This window comes from Triturus cristatus, chromosome 8 (genome assembly GCF_964204655.1).
Source record: "Triturus cristatus chromosome 8, aTriCri1.1, whole genome shotgun sequence".
NCBI classification, from domain to species: Eukaryota; Metazoa; Chordata; class Amphibia; order Caudata; family Salamandridae; genus Triturus; species Triturus cristatus.
Window position 1 is genome coordinate 1,092,060,319 of NC_140591.1, and position 22,945 is coordinate 1,092,083,263.

The 22,945-nt window shown below is 37.6% G+C and overlaps 1 protein-coding gene across 3 annotated transcripts in view; it reads left to right on the top strand.

Annotated features, from left to right (window-relative positions):
- SLC5A7 (solute carrier family 5 member 7) overlaps positions 1-21,123 on the top strand; it is a 356,953-nt gene extending 335,830 nt beyond the window's left edge. For all 3 annotated transcript variants that reach the window (XM_085622621.1, XM_085622622.1, XM_085622623.1), the window contains 2 exons: positions 10,871-11,088; positions 14,412-21,123. In XM_085622621.1, the coding sequence (XP_085478747.1) occupies positions 10,871-11,088; positions 14,412-15,035 (842 nt within the window). In that variant the 3' untranslated portion in view covers positions 15,036-21,123. The remainder of the gene's footprint in view (positions 1-10,870; positions 11,089-14,411) is intronic.
- The last annotated feature ends 1,822 nt before the right edge of the window (positions 21,124-22,945 follow it).

The window sequence follows — 22,945 nt, forward strand, 5'->3', positions numbered from 1 at the left end:
ACCTGGTACTGTCCCTCTAAATCAGCTCTACTGACCTGGTTCTCTTCCTCTAAAGCAGCTCTGCTGACCTGGTTTCTCTGGCTCTAGAGCAGCTCTGCTGACCTGGTTTTCTGACTCTAAAGCAGCTCTACTGACCTGGTTCTCTCCCTCTAAAGCAGCTAATCTGACCTGGTTCTCTGCCTCTAGAGCAGCTCTGCTGACCTGGTTCTCTGGCTCTAAAGCTGCTCTGCTGACCTGGTTCTATGGCTCTAAAGCAGCTCTGCTGACCTGGTTCTCTGGGTCTAGAGCAGCTCTGCTGACCTGGTCTGTGGCTCTAGAGCAGATCTGCTGACCTGGTTCTCTGGCTCTAAAGCAGCTCTGCTGACCTGGTTCTCTCCCTCTAAAGCGCTCTGCTGACCTGTTTCTCTGGCTCTAAAGCAGTTCTGCTGACCTGGTTCTCTGCCTCTAGAGCATCTCTGCTGACCTGGTTCTATGGCTCTAAAGCAGCTCTGCTGACCTGGTTCTCTGGCTCTAGAGCAGCTCTGCTGACCTGATTCTTTGGCTCTAAAGCAGTTCTGCTGACCTGGTTCTCTCCCTCTAAAGCAGCACTGCTGACCTGGTTTCTCTGGCTCTACAGCAGCTCTGTTGACCTGGTTCTTGGCCTCTAGAGCAGCTCTGCTGACCGGGGTCTGTGGTTCTAGAGTAGCTCTGCTGACCTGCTTCTTAGGCTCTAGAGCAGCTCTGCTGACCTGTTTCTCTAGCTCTACAACTGCTCTGCTGACCTGGTTTCCCTGGCTCTACAGCAGCTCTGCTGACCTGGTTCTCTGCACTCACGATGCACGCACCCGACTTCGCGAAAATATATTTAAAAATAATATAAGTTTATTATAAGTACAAATATATTATTTTTATGAATATCTTAGATAATCTCTTGCCTAATATGTATATTAAAGACACATACAAATCATTTTGGAACATAAATATTTTTTGCGGGAGTCGTGCACCCAGCGCGCCCCAGCACGTGTATGACGTCACGCGGGACCCGCAACTGCGCAAGCATCTTGTACCGTAATGCGCATGTGTCGAGAATGCATGGGAGCAGGAGTCGCGGACTGGTCGCATACCAATCGCACACATCACATAATATTAAATGTATATGATGTAACTGAAAAACACGCAGCCGTCGCACACCGTACGCGGATCCTTCACGACTTTTCTAAAATGGAGGCTAGAATGCGCGCACCCACCGTGAAGTGTTCTCTTTGAGTGCGCGACTCCGGAAAAAAATTCGATTTTTCTTTTAAAGAAAATAATATAAATATATTAAAATAAAAAATGAAAACAAGAAAATGAATCAATATTTCAGTTTGAATTTTTTTTACATTTTGTTTTTGCAATTTTCAGAAAAATATATAATGATATTGAATGAATAAAATATTTATAAATAAACAGTTAAACTGTAGAAAATCACTACAACAATAGGTATAACTACTATCACACTTAAAAATTCGCATTTAAAATCCTTTGAAATTCACTAAAAAAAACAGGTTTCAGAGACGTTATAGTTAGAAATTAGCATTTAAAAAAGCTATGAAATTCACTGAAAAAACCATAAGGTTTCAGAGACGTTATAGTTAGAAATTAGCATTTAAAAATCCTTAGAAATTTACAGAAAAAAACATAGGTTTCAGGGGTGTTATAGTTAACTGGCCATTTCACTCATACAAAACCATAGAAATTCCTCCATTATAGTTAGTTCTGCTAACTAGAACTCGCGCACCCGCAATGCACTGCTGATGATGTCACATATTGCATCATTCATGACATGGTCAGTGACATCACTGATGACATCACTGATAACATCTCAAATGACATCACTGATGACATCATCCACATGACAATAAGTATAACCTTTCATCACTCACTGTAAAATACAGAGTACCATATTTGAAACCATTTAAAAACCTATACCAGTTACTACATACCCACTCACTGATTCCTAAGTCTACACACACAACTACCCATTCAACAACAGAATCATTTATACATGCAGTCACTAATTAATAGAACACTATCAAATGCACTTATACACATATTTAGACATTGACATATCAGCAGTCATCTTAGTCGGTTATGCAGTCATCCTACTCAATCATGAAAAAAATTAATCACACTTACATTTACTCACTTACACAATTATCCAACAACACCTCATTTATTCAAACACATAGTAACTCATAGTTAATATGTTAAAAAATCACTATTACAATTATACACTCATTCATATAGTTACTCTCACAATCACTGACTCTTACACATACTTATTTATATACACCAACTCTCACATACAATGCCTTTTATTTTTTTACTTTGTTGAAGATGTACAACTAAAAAATATATTTGCTCATCAACACACAAATAAATACACTCAGTCACCCAAACAACTGTTTCCACATGCACTCTTAAACCTATACACCTAGTCAATCAACCATTCACACATCTATACATAGAGTTACACACACCCCATCCAACCACACACAAACTCAGTGTCCCACACAAATACTCACCCAACTAATCAATAACTAATATACACACTCATGTAGTTAGTGACCAACTGGTGCAGCATGTTATACAACAACTGAGACATTGATGCACACATTCACATAGTTTAGTTACTAATCCATGTATTAAGTGAGACACTTTTAATTACTCACTTAAACAGACAGTCAGACAGCTACTAAATCCTCCATCCAGACAGTTATATATCCACTCAATCTTCAATACAGATTGGTATATATATAATACATATTTAAATTTCAAACTAAACCACATTCACTGGATGATGTCATCAGTGATGTCATTTGAGATGTCATCAATGATGTCACTGACTATGTCATGAATAATGCAATATGTGACATTATCAGCAGTGCATTGCGTGCGTGCGAGTTATAGTTAGCAGTACTAACTATAACGGAGGAATTTCTATGGTTTTGTACGAGTGAAATGGACAGCTAACTATAACACCCCTGAAACCTATGGTTTTTTCTGTGAAAAAAAAATAAAAAAAAAATATATATATATATATAAGTCATCACCATACAAAATATCTTCAAGCTGGGCATCCCATTAGATGTCCTCCATATTTAGGAGCTTACCTCATGTGTAAACTGCAAAAGATTAGGGCTCTTTTATTTGTATCCAAATATATAGAAAGAGTCCTTAGACAATCACATAGCCCCCTGTGAAAAATGTGAGCACATTTTGAAATGTAATACCTATATGTTCTATAGCCTTTTGTTGTCTAAGATTTAGAATAACAAAAACTGATGCATTAAACATCAAATCAAATTAGCAGCTTGAACTCACAAATTATGATACACAATGACAGATACTCTTATATACAAAGAAAAGATTTTATAAATTGATTAATTTGTATTTAATATAGCATTATATGCTGTCTGCATCTTGGAAAGGTATTACATGACTCCCAGTGCAGCTTATGTGTAAACACTGATCTCTTCTTTATAGCCAAAGCCAATGAAGTTTGATTCCACACCGGATCTCAAAGTGATGGAGAGAAAACATACCTAACTTAACACAATAAATATTTAAATGGGCAACATATACCTTTGATTACACATTAATTAATATCATACGTTCAACTCAAACCATTGTTATAAAAACATATTCAAGAATCAAAATTTCCCCTTTATCCAAAGCGTTCCCCAACTCATACAAAAAGGCATCACACCAGTGTAATAATTTCAGGGATTAACATTATCCCCATAGCAACGGCTATCAGGAAAATCTATCCAACAGCTGATAGAATGCTAATGTAATAAAGGATCATAGAAAAGATCAAACAAAGTATAATGCATATAAAAATCATAGTATTCTGATACCATCTGTAAGCATCACCCATCCTCTGGAGGTGACCATCTTAATTGAGTCTATAAGAGTGCCAATCCAATGTCAGACTTATTTAAGCCTCCCTCAAACTGTTGCATAGATAAAACAAAAGTTCACATTACCTCCCTAATAAAAAGGCCATCAAATATAGACTACTCTAGGAACCTTTCTGGGAAGTATCGCATTCCTTACCTGCAATATCAGTCATAGCAGGACATCATCATGTCATAATGGCGTGCTGATTAAGCATAATCTTGGATCCCCCAACTATTACTACCTCATACACCTGAAAACAATACTTCTACATATTTTGATCCACAACCTTCTATTGGTGGCGGTCATCTTAGTAGAGTTTTTCACATTGCTGATTGAAACACCAGTTCTTGCTAGAGCCTAGCACAACCTGTACAACAGTAAAACTGAAGTTCTCAATATTGCTCTCTTAAAAAGGCCATCAAAGATATTCTACTCGAGAGACCTATCATGGTCATAGAGGCTTACATACCTGCACTAGCAGTAGTAATAGGACATTGTTGCGTGTTAATGGCGTACTGGTTAAAGGCCATATTGCGTTTCCCAGCTAATAATACCTCATGAACCAGAAACATTTCACCTTAAAATTCACATCCACATCTGTCTGCATGTTAACAATGTAAAAAACACTGGCTATTTTACAATGGTCTAGATAAAGTAACCAAATACTAATTCTACATCTCATTAGAGATAAATACTGCCTCCTACACCTACAATCTCCTTAGAGGCATAAGGTAAGTCATGCTACTGTATCTCCAGCCCTGTCAAATATGAACAAGTATAAAAAAACGTAACCAACTACCAGCAATGTAATGGCAGACAACCTATGAATTAATGTTCAGAGTAACCACCATCTTTAAATGATTAGTTAGTCAAGTGTATACCATATCAAGGTAGTCCAGTGAGAGGAGGTAACTGAATCACCTCCCATCCTGACTTTCTAACAACAATCCTACAGCCAAAACGACAAAGGTTTCAGATCCTTAATAGGGTCTCACCCTCTTATGCTCCATTCAGGTAAAAACGTAATTGTCAACCATCATTAGAAAGCTATTCGATCAGTATGGAAATCCATAATCACAGAACAATATTCCAAGCTCACATTTTGTCCCAAAAATTACAGTGACATTTAAAAAGACCGTTTGTAACTTGCAACAATCCATTTTCCATAAAAAATAATGAAATTCCTGATCCATATTCAGATCATATTCCACATTTATTGAGCGGCAAATCTATTTTGCCTCACATTGTCTCAACAGCAGGATATGTGGTATCACCATTTCTGTATCCCCTTGCATGTTCAAGGATCTGATATCTCAGCTCTCTACTGGGACTACCTTCCTAGATCTTATTACAGCCACAAATAATGCCATATACTGTAGATCTGGTATGGCAATTGATGAAGTATCTGATCTTGTGTTCCCAGACTGTGGTAAATGTAAAAGATGTCACCTTGTTCATACCCAATTTACGTGTGTAGAAACCTAAAGGCTATCTTTGTAGCAATGTTCTTTTGGAATTGCAAATCAGTCGAATATAACTGGGGCTAACAAGTTTTTGAAACATATATTTTCTTCTCAAAGTCGCAGTTGCAGGTATTTTGTTTGGAAACAGAACTCTGCCTGGGATCACATGAGGTCAGTATGTATGTGAGGGCCAAGTCACCATACCACATCCGTACCTATGGGCCTAAATCTGACTAGTTCACAGTGCCAAACCTGCCATCCTAACCTTTCCAGAGTAACAGGTGAATTGGCAACCTATAACGCAACTCTCTAGTTCCCAGGAGACCGTAGAAACAGATCCTCACCTTTCGTTCTCTTACTCATGCATGTCCATAATAAAAGAAAGACACAAGGAAAGTTTGCAATAGTTATTGAAACTATTGTGCTCTATTCTGAAGCAACTGTGCTGCGATTTGAAAACATATACAACTGTGCAGAGTAATTAGCATTATGAGCAAACTATATACAATGAAAAGGCCTACCATGGTAAATGATATATCTGTCTAAGCCTACCCTCACTACGTGAACACAGGGATATAGCAGTGATTACTGCGATTAGCACCAGACCCCATACCTGGCATTTGCAGTTAGGTAGTCCGTAACTCAGGTTGAGCAAGACCCTTGGTGCTAGTTCCAAGACCTTTTCCTCTGCTAGAATCCTCTTCTCTGTTTTCTAAAGGGCAAGTCTTGGTGTATATGAGAAGAAGTGCTGTGTTGGAAAACAGCAGCTGTGCCTCTGTGTTGTGTCTAAAATTTTAGATACAGTTGTTTTACAGAGGACAGAAAAACAGGGCACTATGGCCCACATGCATCAAAGCAAAAATCGGTCGCAAACGGGCAGATTCTCAGAATCTGCCCCAATGCGACCGGTATTTTTGCATTTGGGATGCATCATCCCAAATGCAAAAATCGCAATTTAAGTAATCTCTAAATTGCGATTACTTAAATTGCGATTGCATTTAAGGAATCTCAAATTGAGATTCCTTAAATGCAATGCATTAAAGTAAAAATAATTAGCGATTTCGCTAATAGGGGGAGCAAATTACCATGAAGTTGAACTTCATGGTAATTTACTAAAACTTTGAAAAATGCACTAAAGTGCATTTTTCAAAGTTCCATTTCACACACACACATGCCCTCTGGGCATGTGTGTGTGCAAGATGTACTCATATGCAGATTTCAGGGGTGCAACAGGGTGTCCTTTTGACACCCTGACACCCTTGAAATTGCATGAGCAATTTGCGATTCTCTAATTGAGAATCGCAAATTGAGAAAGTCTTCCCATTCATTCCTATGGGCCTCTAGACCCATAGGAATAAATGGGGAGGTATTCCTTAATTGTGACTCGCAATTTGCGAGTCGCAATTAAGGAATGTTTAGAAATCGCTATTTTGTAAGCGATTTCTACATGCATAGCCTTTTGCTATTTCTTATTAGCGAATCCTTATTTTTCGCTAATAAGGAATCGCAAATGGCATTGTTGATGCATGTGCCAGTAAGTTGTTTGACCTTGTACGAAATTTTCAGACTGAATCCCAAGAGGAAGAACTGCATAATAACATGAACAGCGTATTTCTAAAATAATATCATGGCACAAAAATAAATGTGTTATGTGTGACACAAATAAATATGTTATGTGTGGCTGTGCAAAGCAGCCTACAACGTGCAGGCTAAAATAAGGGAGAACCAAAGGGAACTTACTACATCACAGAGGGGTAGATTGACACATTTTTTGCATTGTGTTAGTGTCACAAAAGTGACGATAACCAACACAAAATGTTTTTTCCGAATTTACTTTCCAGTGCAAAATTTGTTTTGAGCTGGTAAGTACCCTGAAAGTAATGGAAAGCAGCGGGAAGCACTGCTTAGCGTTACTTAGCACCAAGGGGGCGTTACATGGGTGGTACATGGACATTCCACGCTGCCACCCATGCCTTTTGTCACAAAACCCTACCTACAAACAACTGTAGAAAGGGTTTAGTGCTAAAAGTGAACGCCACTTCAAAAGAGGCGTTAACATGAGAAATATTTTGATTTCTCCTTTGTTTTACGACTTTGCATGCATGCTGCACCTTGAAGCAAACATACAAAGTGGGAAAAGTGTTGAAACTTGTCTAGGCATGGTCTTTTGTATAGGAAGGGTACCCTTCCTGTACAAAACCTATGCTAGACTAAGGCAAGCACCCTAGGGCTATGACGCTAAGGTGAGTGCCTGGTGCACGGCAGCTGATATCAGTGCCGGCGCTAGGGAAAGGGGAGAAGAGAGCTGGATCTCTGTAGATATGACGCTCTCTTGCTCCCTTCCTGTCACGCAATGCAGCACAGCCTCTTTGGGTGCTGCGTTGCGTGCTTTTTTTATAATCTGGCCCCATGACTTTATATTTTAATAGTGTTCTAACCCTGGTATAATAGATAGGATATCCCAAAGTTTCTTGAGAATTCTGTACACTTCTTTGCTAGATCTAGTGTATGTTGTGATTATGGCTCCCGGTTTTCCGTTTAAATTGATTTTTACATATAAATACAGACCGAAAACAAGTTTTCCTTTGTCTGTATTTATATTTAAAAACGGGTAAATACTAGCACATTTTGCGGCACTGCCGTGCTCCAGCAGAGAGTTGCTAAACAGGATGGTATGGTGATTGCTCACAGAGTAATTCTTCCAGCCATAGGCAGAGTGGAGATGCAGGGGCTCTAAGAAGGGGTGAAAAACAACAAAGCCTCATTAACAAGTGAATGGTCTTTTAAAGACCTGTGAAGTACTCGGGTGCAGCTGGCAGCACAAAAACTGTTAGGGTGTGTGCCTGGGCAAGTGGTCTCAGCCCGGGCCCACACACACGATGTGGGTGGGGGAGAAAGGGGGGGTCTGAAATATAAGATAAAATACATCCATGGATTGAGGAAATGCAACAGAAGTTTCCGTCTAACTTTAAGGTCACACGCTTGAATCCTTGTAGGGCCAACTCAGCCTTCCTTCCTTCCTTTTGATGTTGCTAAAAATATATATTTGAAACAGGCATGGCTTAGAGTGCCAAAACACTGTCAGTTCTGTTGGTATGTTCCATTCATTGTATTAAATCAAATTCAGGCATCTTTCTATGGTGCTCCACGCGTGTCTCTCTAATCTGGAGCAACAAGGGTTAATAGATGCCTAACTGACTAACACTGAGCCCAGGAGGAAGGTGAGCCAGCTTGTCCTTTAAGTACAAAAATGCCAGCCTTGATGAAAGTCATACCAGAGGTTCTGAAAACGTTGTAACTTGGTGACACGTCTTCAGAAGGGCAGCGGACTCTGCCATCCGGCCTCACCTGTCAGTATTCTGCTATTAACAGGTCTTTATCTGTCCAAGGGATGTCTGCACTTCCTTGGAGCACCATGGGTCACCGCCTGCTTAAAGTGAGCAAATTCAACAATGGTGTGCAGAGGAGGGCTTGGTTTGTGGGGATAAGAGAGCGCCTACAGACTAAACCACCATCAAAACCATCTTAGGCGTATCGCCTGACTCACAGCCACAACCAGCATATTTATAAGACATGTAATAACCGTAAAAAAAAAATCAATATATCGACTAAAACTTTCTAAAACTGACAAACACTAGAAGCCAGTCTGCGATAAAATCCTCGAAAGCAGAGAAGGTCTAAAATCGAATGGTAGCAGAAAATGGCAGAATTTGTGCCATGTAGATAAAACATAACATATAAGTTATATTTGGGACATTCTGCGAATGGCAAAGTTTTCAGATTAATGTATTGACCAATAATAAACGAGTGTATGTGTGCATTGTCAATTTAAACAAATGTGAAAAAATACTAGCTGCAGCGACGTCTTTTACTTGTGGGAAAAATAAATATGGATAAATATAGATAAAATGTCCCAAAAATAAATATGGATAAATACAGACGGAAATGGCAAAAAAATAAATACCATAAAACTGGGAGCCCTAGTTGTGATAAAAGGCTGTTGACCCTGTCCCTTCTCCTTCTATTTTTCACCCCTTACAAGACTCGTTCTAGGGATAGCTTCATCTCTCTTTTTAGACTTCCTCAAAATCTAAGTTTTTGTAATTCATTTGGATCATTTGGTCAAATAATAATACAAGGTTCTCATGACAATTCTCGTCCTCACTACAACTTCCCTGAATATGAAGCATTTCTCCGAAAGGTATTGCCTTTATGGCACTAGCCGTATGTGCACTTGCTGGTTGTAATAGACTATTAAATGCGGCTAATTTTCCAATAAGTGTGCTTTAGATTTTGTTTTCTGAGATGTAAAGCAATAATAGTAGGATGAGTATGCCCAGACATGGGTCCCGTACAAACTGTGTCACTTGAATCAAGCTATACCTGGCTGATGAGCCCTAACTAGGACATAACTGGTCCGGGGTTGCTTGCATCATGGTTCAGGTAAGATCTGGCCTGGAAGTTTGGGCTCGACTGTTCCCAGTGGAGCAGGGTCGAGACTGATTTGCATACGGCTTAGCCCAAACTGAGGTGGCATGGTGTGCAAAATAAAGATGGACTGGGATGCATCTGTTACACCAGTGGTTGAGATTAATTGAAGCATTGCATCCATCACTTTTTTGAATACTTTAGTGAGTCACACTAAGTGGGGCAGGTATGCCCAGAAGTGGGTCCTGCACACACTGTAGTGTTGGAATCAAGCTACAGCTGGCTGATGAGCCCTAACTAGGGCGAAACTAGTCCTGGGTTGCTTGTACTCTGGCTCAGGGAAGACCTGGAATGGCAGTTCGGTCTGGACTGTATCCATTGGAGCAAAATTATGATGGACTGAAAAGCGGCCCAAGTAATTACCAGTGGCTGAGATTAATTCAAGCATTCCATTCATTCATTTTTTTGTACACTTTAGAGATTTATTCATAGAGCATATACACAGTTTGTGTCCTTTTGTGATTGGAAATTATATCAATGTGGAACTATAGAGCCTAGGACTGTTTTTTTTCAATATATTCAAATATATTTATTTTCTTTGATCTGTTTATGAATAGCCCTGAGGAAGTCCTGTTGAGTTCAGGGCAAAACGCGGTGGCTGTATATCGAAATAATTGTAGCAATAAAGATTTTCTTTTACGGACTGAGGACCTGATTACGAGTTGGGTAATACAAATTCCATAGGAACGTTATTGACGGACTAACCCTGTCTGCCAAACTCGTAATCAGGCCCTAACTGTCTTTGTTCCTATAATGATAAAAAGTCATTGACTTATGTATTTGGACCTGCTTTGGAATTTAGGACTGTAAAGTTCCTTGGGAACAAGAATTAAAAAAGAGAAAATTGTTACATGCTCTGGTGTGCTTCTGCTGCTTTGTGAATTGAATGTTCTAACACATTCTACTGTGCCAATACTTACTCAAATCGGTTGTATTTTCTGATATAAATCACATGCTGTGATCATAAGATTTGTTTCATTTGTTTTATGTCACAGACTGGAACCAGACGATGTACGGTTATCCAGACCCCAAGACCAGAAAGGAAGCGGACATGATTTTACCCATTGTGCTTCAGTATCTATGTCCTCCTTACATTTCCTTCTTTGGACTTGGCGCAGTCTCTGCTGCTGTGATGTCTTCAGCTGATTCTTCAATATTGTCAGCCAGCTCAATGTTTGCTCGGAATATCTATCAGCTTGCTTTTAGACAAAATGTAAGTCTCTTCTATATTACGGATTGGATCATTTAATTCAGTAGTTAATTCAGTACACCCACTGTTTGACTTTAAATTTATATGTACGTGTAGCGTTAGTCAGAATTTCATAGTTTGTGTCCATGAAAAAGTAAATTTTGATGCATTTAATATTGAAATTGAGATATTGTTGTGAGTAAAAGTAATATAAAAACCAGTAAAGCCAATTAACTATAAATTAATAAAAGCCAAGAAGGGGCAAAATCCCAGAAACACCAGAGAACATGCATGCTATAAAAAATGCTGGTGCAAACAAGATAAATGTTTCTTTCTTCAAATTGGAATAGACTGCTTACATGCTTTGTTTATTCTCCCATTGATACTTCATGTCTAAGGCCCATGCTAGCAATTTGCTAACCACGTAGAAATGAGAAAAAGGTTAACAGATCCAATGAATCAATGTTCCATACTTGAGCTCCAAACAGAGACATCTATTTATTGAGGAGATTAAGCACATTGGACCCAGGGATTCCATGATTTACCTTTGTTAATTTGGTTGAAAAACTGCAAGAGAACCTTCAGCTGTTTTATGTCGGGATATTTCATTATTGGAAAGGTGGCCAGATTTATAGCTGTTTTCAAGAAAGGGGATTTTTCCATTCCATTAGAGCTTTTATTGATTGACATAATATATAAGTCTACTCCCACTGATCAGCATTTCAGGAAGCATTTGCTATATTGGTAACATCTAGGCACCCAATTACCTCATGATTCTTGATTTGCTAAAGATGCAGCAAATTGTTCCTATAATTGGTACCGATTGTAGGGTTTATTTGACTACTTGTTCACCTCAGGAATGGTGCTCTTGAAATTTAAATTTGCAGTGGTTGCTTTACTGCTGAAGAAACCAACCTGGGATCAAGCTGACATAACCAATTCTATCCTGTGTAGCAGTTCCCATACCCAGCAAATCTTTTATAAAAATCTAAAACACCCTGGCCACAGCAGCATCTCTAAACCTTAAGAGATGCAACAGCTTGAGTCCAGACACCACATATATAATGCTCATCTAAGAACTCAGCATGTAAGTCAAGGAGCCCAATTTATTTCTTGGCAGAGAAGGAACTCCGTCTCAATGGCAACAGAATTCCCTGCTGTGGGTGGATTATAGTAGAAGACAGTAGAGACAACTATGTTTCTACTGTGGTCAAACTTCTGTGGTAGTTTGACGAAGTAGGGGCTGTCAGAGCTTTGACTATATGTCCCTCACCTAATTTAGACAGGAGAAAATAAAGCTGTTTTTCAATGCCCGTCACCGTCAGGAAAACCTCCATCAGGGCAGAGGATGGGCCAACTGCCAAATAATAAATCAGACCCTACTTTTGGGAACTTGAAGAGATATTTTATGTTAGAATTACTTTCATAACGTGTTAATTAAAGTAAGCTTGCACAAGAGGGTCGGTCCCAATTCTTATTCAACAGCCAGGTATTCAGGTGATTCCTAAATTTTAATAGTCCATATTCTTTACTCTGGAAAACTGGTAATGTGTTCCAGTATTTAGCAGCCTCCACTCCGAGGATTTTTCTTCCTGACTTTGCTTCCCTAATTCGGGGTACCATGAGTGGAAACAATCCAGAGGATTAAAGCTCCTGGGTGGAAAAATTCCAAATAAATATGAAGCCTTGTGAGGGAAGATTCCACATAAACATGAAGGCCTGAAAGGCTGGCGACATTGCATATACAACTCTGTAAACAATTAGCATAGATTATTTACTATCCTTTTAGTCACTGTTACTGAAGATAAAGCTGTCAATGTTGATGGCACATGCTCAAACCTTCATAGTCCATTTACTAATCTGACTGATGTATTCTGGAGCAGCTACCAGCAAAGGAGAACTATAAAAGTGACTATCAGATATGCTGTTCCTTTAAAGCACATAATCTGGCATCACAAAAAGGAAAGTCAGGAATGGCCAACAGCACCTCAGCCTTACAACACCTGAGGTTCAGAAAACTCTTAGACATCTTCAACTGTCTCTGACAGATTTTATTGTTGTTCTTAAGACTAATGATGATCCAGGATTCAATAGAATACATAGAAATGTGTGTTGCATTGATGTAATACAACCACCAGGGCTTTCATAGAGTAATTAAAGGACAGCAATGAAATGACCAGTCCCACTGAGATGCCACACTTGATTAATTAATTGAGGTCTAGATTAATGTTATGGGTGATCAACATTTAAAGCCTGTTTTAATATGAACTCAGTAAATACAAAAGGGATGCTTCAAATGTCTAACTGTGAAATTCCTTTGGCGATAAGATGGTTGACTGTAGCAGACGTGTACATTTGTACTAGTACACCAAGATTGATGCCATCCACCTACATCTTACGGTCATCAAGGACTGATAAAACCTCAAGCTCTGTGCTTAGCCCTATGCACAATCCAGCCTGGAAAGGATAAGCGTGTTTTGAAAGCAAGCTTGTGATGTCCATACGAGAGGCCAAGCATTAACACAAAACCCATCACTTGTTTAGAAAACGAGGGCATAGCTAAAGGAGGTCATAAAATTCATCCCATGCTTCCACAAGAGCCTGGCATCTCTTGTGCTGTAAGGGGGTTTATATATCATTAGAGACACGCAGGGAGGTTCAGGTGGGATGGAGAAGGTTACAAGTTCTACAAGGGCTTCAATGGAGCAGAGGAGATGAATTTCAGCATCAAATCCATGTCTTTGAGAACACACATTTTCGATAGTTGGTGCACTTAGCCATTAAGGGATTCCTTCAAAAATGATTTCTCTTACTCAAAATATATCCCTGAATGTAACCATTCCATGGTTGCTTCAGAACCTTAAGAGAAAGAGGCAGCTTTTCTGTAACACAAGAGGACGAATTCAAAATTAAAGCCCTTTTTCCAAGAACCATTTATATTTTGCTCCAAAGTGTAACCTTGTTAAATTCTTTAGATACCAGCAGTGGATAATCTGTGCAGAAATTATGTTTGATTCCATAGGGTAGTTAGGAGACCCAAAGAAGAGAAATCATTTTCCTTAGCTCTTTGGCACCACCATAGTGCAGTTCTTCTTGCACCACATCCACATCTCTTCTTATATATTCAACCGTAGTTCTTAAAGATCACCTCATTTTAAATAACATTTTAAACAACTTTGACTAGCATATGAAATAATATAGCCAATGAGTGCTAAGTGTACCAACTGCAATCATACACCCACTATTTGTCAGTTGTCCACTGTAGGTTAGATTGTAGACTTGCATCCTCCTACTTTATTGCTCTTGTGGTCAGTTTTTGTCTGCTAAAATATGATTTTGTTTTTCAGGCCTCAGAGAGGGAAATCATTTGGGTCATGCGAGCCACGGTTTTTGTTTTTGGAGCTGCAGCAACAGCGATGGCACTGCTTGCAAAATCAGTTTATGGACTCTGGTACCTGAGCTCTGACCTTGTCTACATCATCATTTTCCCTCAGTTGCTTTGTGTTCTTTTCATCAAAGGAACCAACACATACGGCTCAATCGCAGGTTACGTCCTGGGATTCCTGCTTCGAATAAGTGGAGGCGAACCCTACTTGTACCTCCAGCCTCTTATCTGCTATCCTGGCTGCTACGCAGATGAAAACAACATATATATCCAGAGATTCCCATTCAAATTTCTGTCTATGGTCACTTCTCTCCTAACTAACATTGCTGTCTCCTATTTGGTGAAATACCTGTTTTTAAGCGGGCGTGTGACACCCAAATTAGACATGCTGGATGCTGTGGTTGCTAAACACAGTGAAGAAAACATGGACAAAGCAACCCTTGTGAAAAGTGACAATATAATTCTATCAGAGTTAGCGCCAGTGAAGCCCAGGCAAAGTGTGACGCTTAACCCCAATTTCACAAAAGCAGAGGCCTTCAGTGACTCAGATTCAAGCCCAGAGGGGCCAGATGGCCACATTGAGTAAGAAACTGTTATGGTATCAAAGCAAAATGCTGCCCCAAGGACTAGCGTGAGCACTACCGGACATGTCGCAATATGCAGCATTTCAGTGGAAAAATACTATTGCTAACCAAATGCCCTGTGGCACAATTTATGGATTAAGGAATCAGGCAATGTGCAATTACCTGTAATATGGTGTTATTTTGCTATTATGTTTTTCATTTGCGGTCATTGTAGTTTTGCTGGTGGGAGCAGGAACGGACTTCTTAAGAAGGTAATTGCAAATGAGTGAGGTTGAAATGAACACAAGCTAAATCAAAACAAAAAAAGGTACATGAATATTGATCAAGAGCCTGGCCATTATGCTGATGGACCAATACATTACGTGTTCATTCTTGAGATTCAAATATATATGTGTATTTATTATTTCACCCTTATGGAGCCATAAACAATTCCTATAGTCTGAATGCAATGTATTTATCAATAATACTTCATTATACAGAGTTTTAGCAATAAAGATGGAGATAGAAGTCAAACGTGTTTTGTATATTGTAGAGTTTATTGATATTGCTAAACGAAGTATTTTTTTATTTGTATTTTTTCTACTTTAATTATTTTTTTAATAATTGCCATATTGTAAATTTGAGATGAAGCAAACGCATTCATTTAAGTAACCTTAAAAGTTACATCCCTTCTTTCAGCCCTTATGCAGATGCAAGTATGTTGAGCATAACTTGTTCAGAACTGTCTGGAGCCACTCAAAAAGATAAATAGAATAACTCAAAACAGAACCCCCGTCTTATGTAAGGGACAATGGTTCACGTTACCTATGGGAAGCACATCTTTTAAGAGGAAACTTGTGTGCTGAGAGTTGCATTCAGGTATGGAACCATTTGAGATTTTTAATTAAATAAAAACTGCTATCTGTACAAGTGGGCTGTGAGCTAATTCACGAAATCATGTATTTATGGGAAGTTGTACTATTAGAGTACTCTTTCATTTGCTCTTACATGCCTTTGTGAATGGACCCTGAATATCTAACTTCCAAGTAGTAAAAGTGCAAAGAGATCAAGGTACTTTTTATTTGCAATAACTGTATATGAATATTCCTACTTTATTCCCATTTTAGATGTTTTTAGTATGATTCAAATAGGCTGGTAATAGTATGTAAAAGAGTACTACTGGAGTTCTACTTAATGTACTATAAAATGCCTTTGTGAATAGACCCCTTCATATACTCCAACAATGGTTCTACCAGCAACTGCAAACTCTGTTACATTAGTAGAATGCCGTTCTCATTGTCCATGAAAATGTGGTCCAGAAGGAGTACATTAGAGGTTGTTCAGTGCCATTTCAGAGACAACGTCATTCCTAAACAGCCATCTCAAGTCCTTGTCTCTGCTCGGCATAATGCTACACTGGTATTTTCCGGCAGTATGGGGCTGACTTGAACATATTTGCAACCATTAATTTGGGTTTCCAGTCTGACCCGGCTACCTTTATTAAATATATTCAGTACAAGTCTAAGCATTCATGCCCTTTGTATCAAAACATTATACTCATTCATTGACGTTGCCCATTCAAGCAATGGAGTAATGAAATTCAAGCATATGGAATGCAACCAATAAATACGTATGTATTTTGCCAGTATGAACATAAGCAAATAACTCACTTTGTTCTCCCTATTCGTTGATATGTCAGCAGACACTGAGATAATTTATTAAATCTCAGAGCACTATGTGTTGGTTTCCAAAATCTCAGTTCCAGATTTAGAACATCACAATGGATCTTTAAACATAGATAGCTCAGATTATTCTGCAGATTAAAAGCTAGAATCCAATGTATAAAATAAATAAATAAGTTCACCTTATGAAATAATTAAATAAATATCAAGCAGCATGTTCATTACTACATAATATTACCAAATCACTAAGAGCATTTACTACATCAAGTTCTGAGCATGTTACTCAGTGCTAAGAAGCTGCTACACTATTGAAGCAAGTGTGTAATATTGAACAACAAAAATAATAATATATAATTGTAGAATTATAATAGTAGAAAATAATTGTTATAAAACTGCAAAGCAGAAAGAAGACTATGGTACGGTGCTTTTCCCACAGTTTTCATTTGTAGACATTCCATTAATGTGCTGGATGAAACTGTGATTATGGTTGCTCTGTTTCTTATAAAAACAAATATGCTTATTGAAGGTAAAACATTTTTTCATTTTGTCACAGCCAATAATGTTTCAGGTTGCCTTCTTGAACTGAAAATGGATGAAGTGGAAAGCTTTGTTTCACTGTTTAGTACACTTATTTTCAGTTTCCTTAATTCAAAATTCAGAAACTAAAGCAATAGTTTTTGCAATGTCCTATTTAATCAAGAGGCAGTGAATAGTCTGGGCAGATCCTCATGAGTAAGCAGGGTAGCTAGGAAGAACATCAAAGAAGCCATGCCTGGACTAGGCATTATAAAAATTACAGTGACTCGTCTTTTCTGTAGCCAATTTACACCCCACCCTCTCCTCTTGTTGGAATAAAGTGGGTGAAAAGATGCAATATGCGGGTAAATTATATTACTGGTCGGACCAGGCTTTCTCTGGGTAGTGGCACGATGTAAAGGAGGAGCGGCCAGTCCAAAGAGTGTACCTCTAAAGTAAGCAAGGTAACTAGGAGAACAACTCGATGTAATGAGTACTTCCATTCGTAATCTAGGTGTTATTTAATCTTTGAGTTCTATTCCTCCTTTCTTTTATGTGATTCAGCCGTGTATTATTTATACTTGTTCAAAAAATGGTTGCAATTCAATTTATCCAATGTCCCTTGCTTTTAGAATGCTCCGATTAAAGCATCTATTAAATAAAAGGCTGAGAGAATGATGCTTCTAAATGTTGTCATAGGGAAAAACAGAACACTAAGCAAGTTCATATATTAGGCCCATGTTGAACAGGTCATCCTGTTGAATTTTATTTATTTATTTAATTGTATACATATTTCTATATTAATTTTTAGTTTTCCATTTCTAAGATGAATATTTTGAATGCTCAAAAGCCGGTAAATGTGGATTCTCTGGTATTTAAGAGGGCTTGTGGAAAAGACTGCAGAGAAAATAACAGAAATGGAACAGGTGCATGCAGTGTTTCTCCTTTTGGCATAAAATAAGTTCTACATATGAGGATTGGCTATCAAGCGATTCAAACCTCTATTGTCTGATAAAGAAATACAAACATTGAGTGGAGAAGGAATGTGGTAATATTTTTTAATTCCTCCCTTGCGTAAAACATTTACTTTATTTTTTTTAATTGATTTAGTTTTACCTATTTTTCAACTAGTTCTATGGAATTGGTTGAATTCTCCTGCTATTATTTACATGAAAGTGATAATTTAAAATTTTATTGATTTCGCAATCAAGCTTTATGTACTTCAGAACAAGTATATTTCTACGTACCTGCACTCACTGTATTAAGGCAATTTCAACAATTCAGTAAGGTATGTAATTTCCAGCAGACTCCCTCTCCATTTTATGCTGATAATCCTGTCTGTCCTTTGCTGTTTCTGTGTTGTCTGTTTCTGTGAATGACTGTGTTTCAAACTGTAAAAATATCCTTCAGTTTATTCATTAAATGTATAAAATATTTAATTATCTAATGGGTATTTTTAAGACCCAAGGAAAGGAAAGGGTATTTATTTTAATACACATGAAGTACCCGTGGACCTGCATCCAATACATATGTGCTGAATTGCCAGTGCCTACAATCAAGGAATTCTCATGAATGAAAAGGGCCTTTTTTTCCTTGGATGCACAATACAAAATTTAAAAAACAAAGTGTGTGGCACTATATTAGCAGGTTCAATGGCCACATACTGCCCGACTCTAAGTCTCTTTCTGGGTTTTCACAGCTACCTAAAATGAGACAATACAGGACTGATTATAGGAATCCAGACATGAAAGACAGGGATTGTCTAAATAAAATTTACTTTAAATGTGCAAACTACACATTGCATAATGTACACTGACTAATACACTAATAATAGTTTACTGCTTTTTGTTTATTCGGGTACATTCCATTGTAACAAGTGTAAAGTGCCTATTCAATAATACACTTGTGGATCTGTAGGTCATGTACATGCACTGGTGATGTGTATCTAATTTCCAAAACCTACTTTTGGCTACTGTACTCAATGTGTATGTCTTGCATGGCTAGGATTAGGAAAAATGCATAGCTATAAATTGTCTTGCAGCTAATTTTCCGGTTTCTTTTAAAATAATTACATTCCATTTTGCCACACACTTGCCCAATTTATACCAGATCATTTTGGCCCAAGTTGAGTACCAAAAATGTTTATTGCTTTTTATAATCTCACCAGATATTCATTGAATCCCGATATTGCTGACAAGTAACCACTGCCCGAAAACTGATTCTTTAAAATATATTAGGAATAAATGACTGTGTTAAGCAACAAACTTCATATAACTCAATAAGGTGATAGAGTGTCCAAAACATGTGTTATGTATCTCTAAATGAAAAGATCAAAGTTGAATGTTTAAACAAAATTTAAAGAGAAAATTGTCCTTATCACCTTATCACAGATCAGATGAAAGAAAAAATTGTGTGCTTAGGATCATTGAAGTTATTTGCATCAATTTTAGCTGTCAATAAGCATCTTTTTGGTGTTAAATTGGTCGGCCCTTATGAAGAAAGGAGAGTATATATTAATTATGATTCTTAATCAGGGGAATTGTAAAGCAGTTAGAGGACATTGGGAAAAGATGACTGGAAAGCTGGATTGTTCATGCACTTCAGCAACCACGGAAATCTTGGAACATCTCATATTGTACTGTAGAAGCTTTATAATTGGGTGAATCCGGGATAGATTTAAGTGCTCATTAGCCTATAACAAAGTGATATTTTTGTTAGCCTAAGGAGATTGTTGAACTATTTTATCCCTAAGAAAGTTGTATGAAGCAGTTTTAAAAGCAAAGTGCAAATGATTAGTTTGTCTATTTAAAGTGCAATATATCTGTTTTGATGAAACAGAAATACAGTGTTATATATTGATCATATCTAACAAGACCAATGCCAACAAAATATGTTGTTACGTTGTTTATGATAGGGGTACAAACAAATGGGGAAAGGGCATTGACTAACTCTGTGAATACCCACATGGTTACTATATTTTTAGTTTTAACAAATGTGTATTGCATGTTTTTTACCAATCCTCTTACAATTCCATTGGAAAGCTAATGTTTGCATACTTGATAAGAAATTACGTGGTAGAAATACACACATCTGTTGTGTACAATATGCAAATGCAGAATATAATATGTGTAAGCATCGCAAATCACATGATGTGTACATTGTGAATTGGGTCCAGCTATTTCACTGTATTTTTTAAAATTTCAAACACTGTGTGAGTCTCACTTGTGATTCAGATTTATCCTAAAGATAAATACCTACAGTTCTGATGTGCTGAAAAATTGAAACATAAACATGTATTTTGTACTATACAATTAGAACAAATATGTTGACAAAGTGCAAGAATATTAGCATACTTTTATGTTTCCTTAACCTATGTGCTTATTGTCAGTGGTGGACATGTGTTAGATACGTTTGAATCTTACCAAAAAATGTAAACTTGAAAGGACAATCATTTAACTGTGGCGTTAAGCTCTGTGTGTTGTCATAAGTTATCAAATATTTGTGTGGGTAAAATGCAGTTTATTTGCCAAAATATAAATCAAATAGAGCATTTTTATTTGTTTCCATCAACATTTAAAACAAGGTATGTCAATTTAACTGCTATATGTATAGAACAAATGTAATGTAAACCAACTGTTGAAATAAGCATTCATTTTGTGATCATTTACAACTATCAAACACATTTGCCCTTAAAATAAAATATAAAAACTTCATTCTGCATAGTCAAATTGAAACTAACACGTGTCACTTTTGCAGTAAGTAGTTGAGCGCTAAAAAAGTATGCTAATGGTAATCAGAAGAGTATTGTTTTATTTGTAACTTATGTTTTGTCTTTCCATCAAATACATGTTGATTTTACTAGCAAGCACAGTAAATTAGTTTCCATGTCAACTGTGTGGTATTACTGAAATAAAGCCTCATATTTAATCATTGACTAATGCCTAGAATGCTTTGCCTTCCTAATTGTATTTATCTGATTAATGTTTTCCATAATGGCAAAATAGCCTAACAACCAAGCACTGCAAGCAAAGTTGTCAAGTAAACATATTCAATCAGCCCTGCACAGACAAAGCATACATCAGATTGACAATGTGGAAATTCACTGCGTCCATTTTCATTCATAATATATTCTAAATTCAAATCTGCTTTCTTTGTTAGTATGCATTGCTCCCTTTTACATTCTCGGAACCTTCAGCTTAGAAACTTATTCAGCATGAATAAGGCCGCACCTGATTCTTGAAGCAGCAGGACATCTTACATTAGTCTAGATGGCATAGACAATCCTTTATGTATCTGTAGTGTTTTCCATAGAGATAATGTGGCACTGGGGTCTCAGAGCATTGTAAAAGGAATCATTCAGTGTGTAAAGTATAAAAAGGTAAACATGTTAACAAAGGATACAGCCAGTAATATATAGCAGACCATGGGTGAATTATAATTGAACAACAAATACAAGCACAAATTAGTTCATCTAAATGTAGGGCAGATAGCAAGTAATAAGCAATAAAATAATATAAAAAAAGATCAAACTTTCTTACTGAAGCATTTAATGTGTAGAGCTAAAGGTTTGCAGAGCTAAGGAAGTAGTGAGTAAAAGCAATGATGGGGGGTTATCCTAGCAGGCAGAAAAATACAGAGGGTCCTGAGCAGAAGCATGATACAACTGAGAAGTATATCCAAAGTCTACAGATTACTCAAGAGCACAATCAAAGTTCCTTTGGAAGTGAAGGATTTCCAGCTGCTTTTAGAATGCTACAAGGCACAGAGAGGTTTGCTAAGCCGGCTGAAGGGAATTCCATGTTCTTGTTGCACTGCTTGAAGATGATTGAGTCAAAAAACCCTTTTTATTTGCAGGCAGGGGGCTCTAGGATAAGAGAAACTGTTCACAAGAGCTGATGACTGCCAGAGTTTTTTTTCAGCCAAATAAATGACGGTAGAAGTGTGCAATACTTTGAAAGTAATGCAAACCAACTTAAGCTGAGCTCTAGTTTTGATCAGGAGGCATTATAGCATTATAAATACAGTCGTTCTGTAGGATTTCTTGCATACATATGCAAAGTAAACTGCTGTGTGCTTAAGAGCCCTAAGGGATATGAGAGGGACTTTTGGTAAATCTGTTAGGAGCGAGTTGCCTAGTCCAGTCAACAGTGAATGATAGCTTGTACTGTGCTCTTAACATCTTGTTCAGGAATTACCTGGCTCATACCCCATTGTAACCTAAGTTGGAAACATGCACACCTGTTCATGGCATTAATTTTTGAATTGTAGATTGTGTTTTATCAAGGATGAAATATAACAACTTTGTGTTATTAATTATAAGAGGTATACAGTCCAAGATACTATAGATGTCGAACCATAATTGAACAGGCAGTAGGATTTCTTAGGCGAGTTTGCTTTTAAAGGATGAGCTTTAAGTAAATAAATGTCATCTATCTTTGAATGTTATTCAAGGTTTTAAAGAGGAGAGAGGTGTTATTGTGAGAGGAGATCTTGAGATAAACCATGTGTATCATCAGCATATTAGTGAAGAAGGCTTCCTGAATTGCTGAGAAGAACCCCAAGAAGTTGCATAAAAAGATTCAAACATGTAGGAGACAGTAAGAAGGGTTGAGGAACCCCCTGTTGCAAACAAGCTAGACAGATATATTGATTTTAACCCATTGGGACGTATTTGACAAGTAGGAGATAAACCAGTTTAGGGCAACACCATTTGATCTTTAAGGATGTTAATCAGG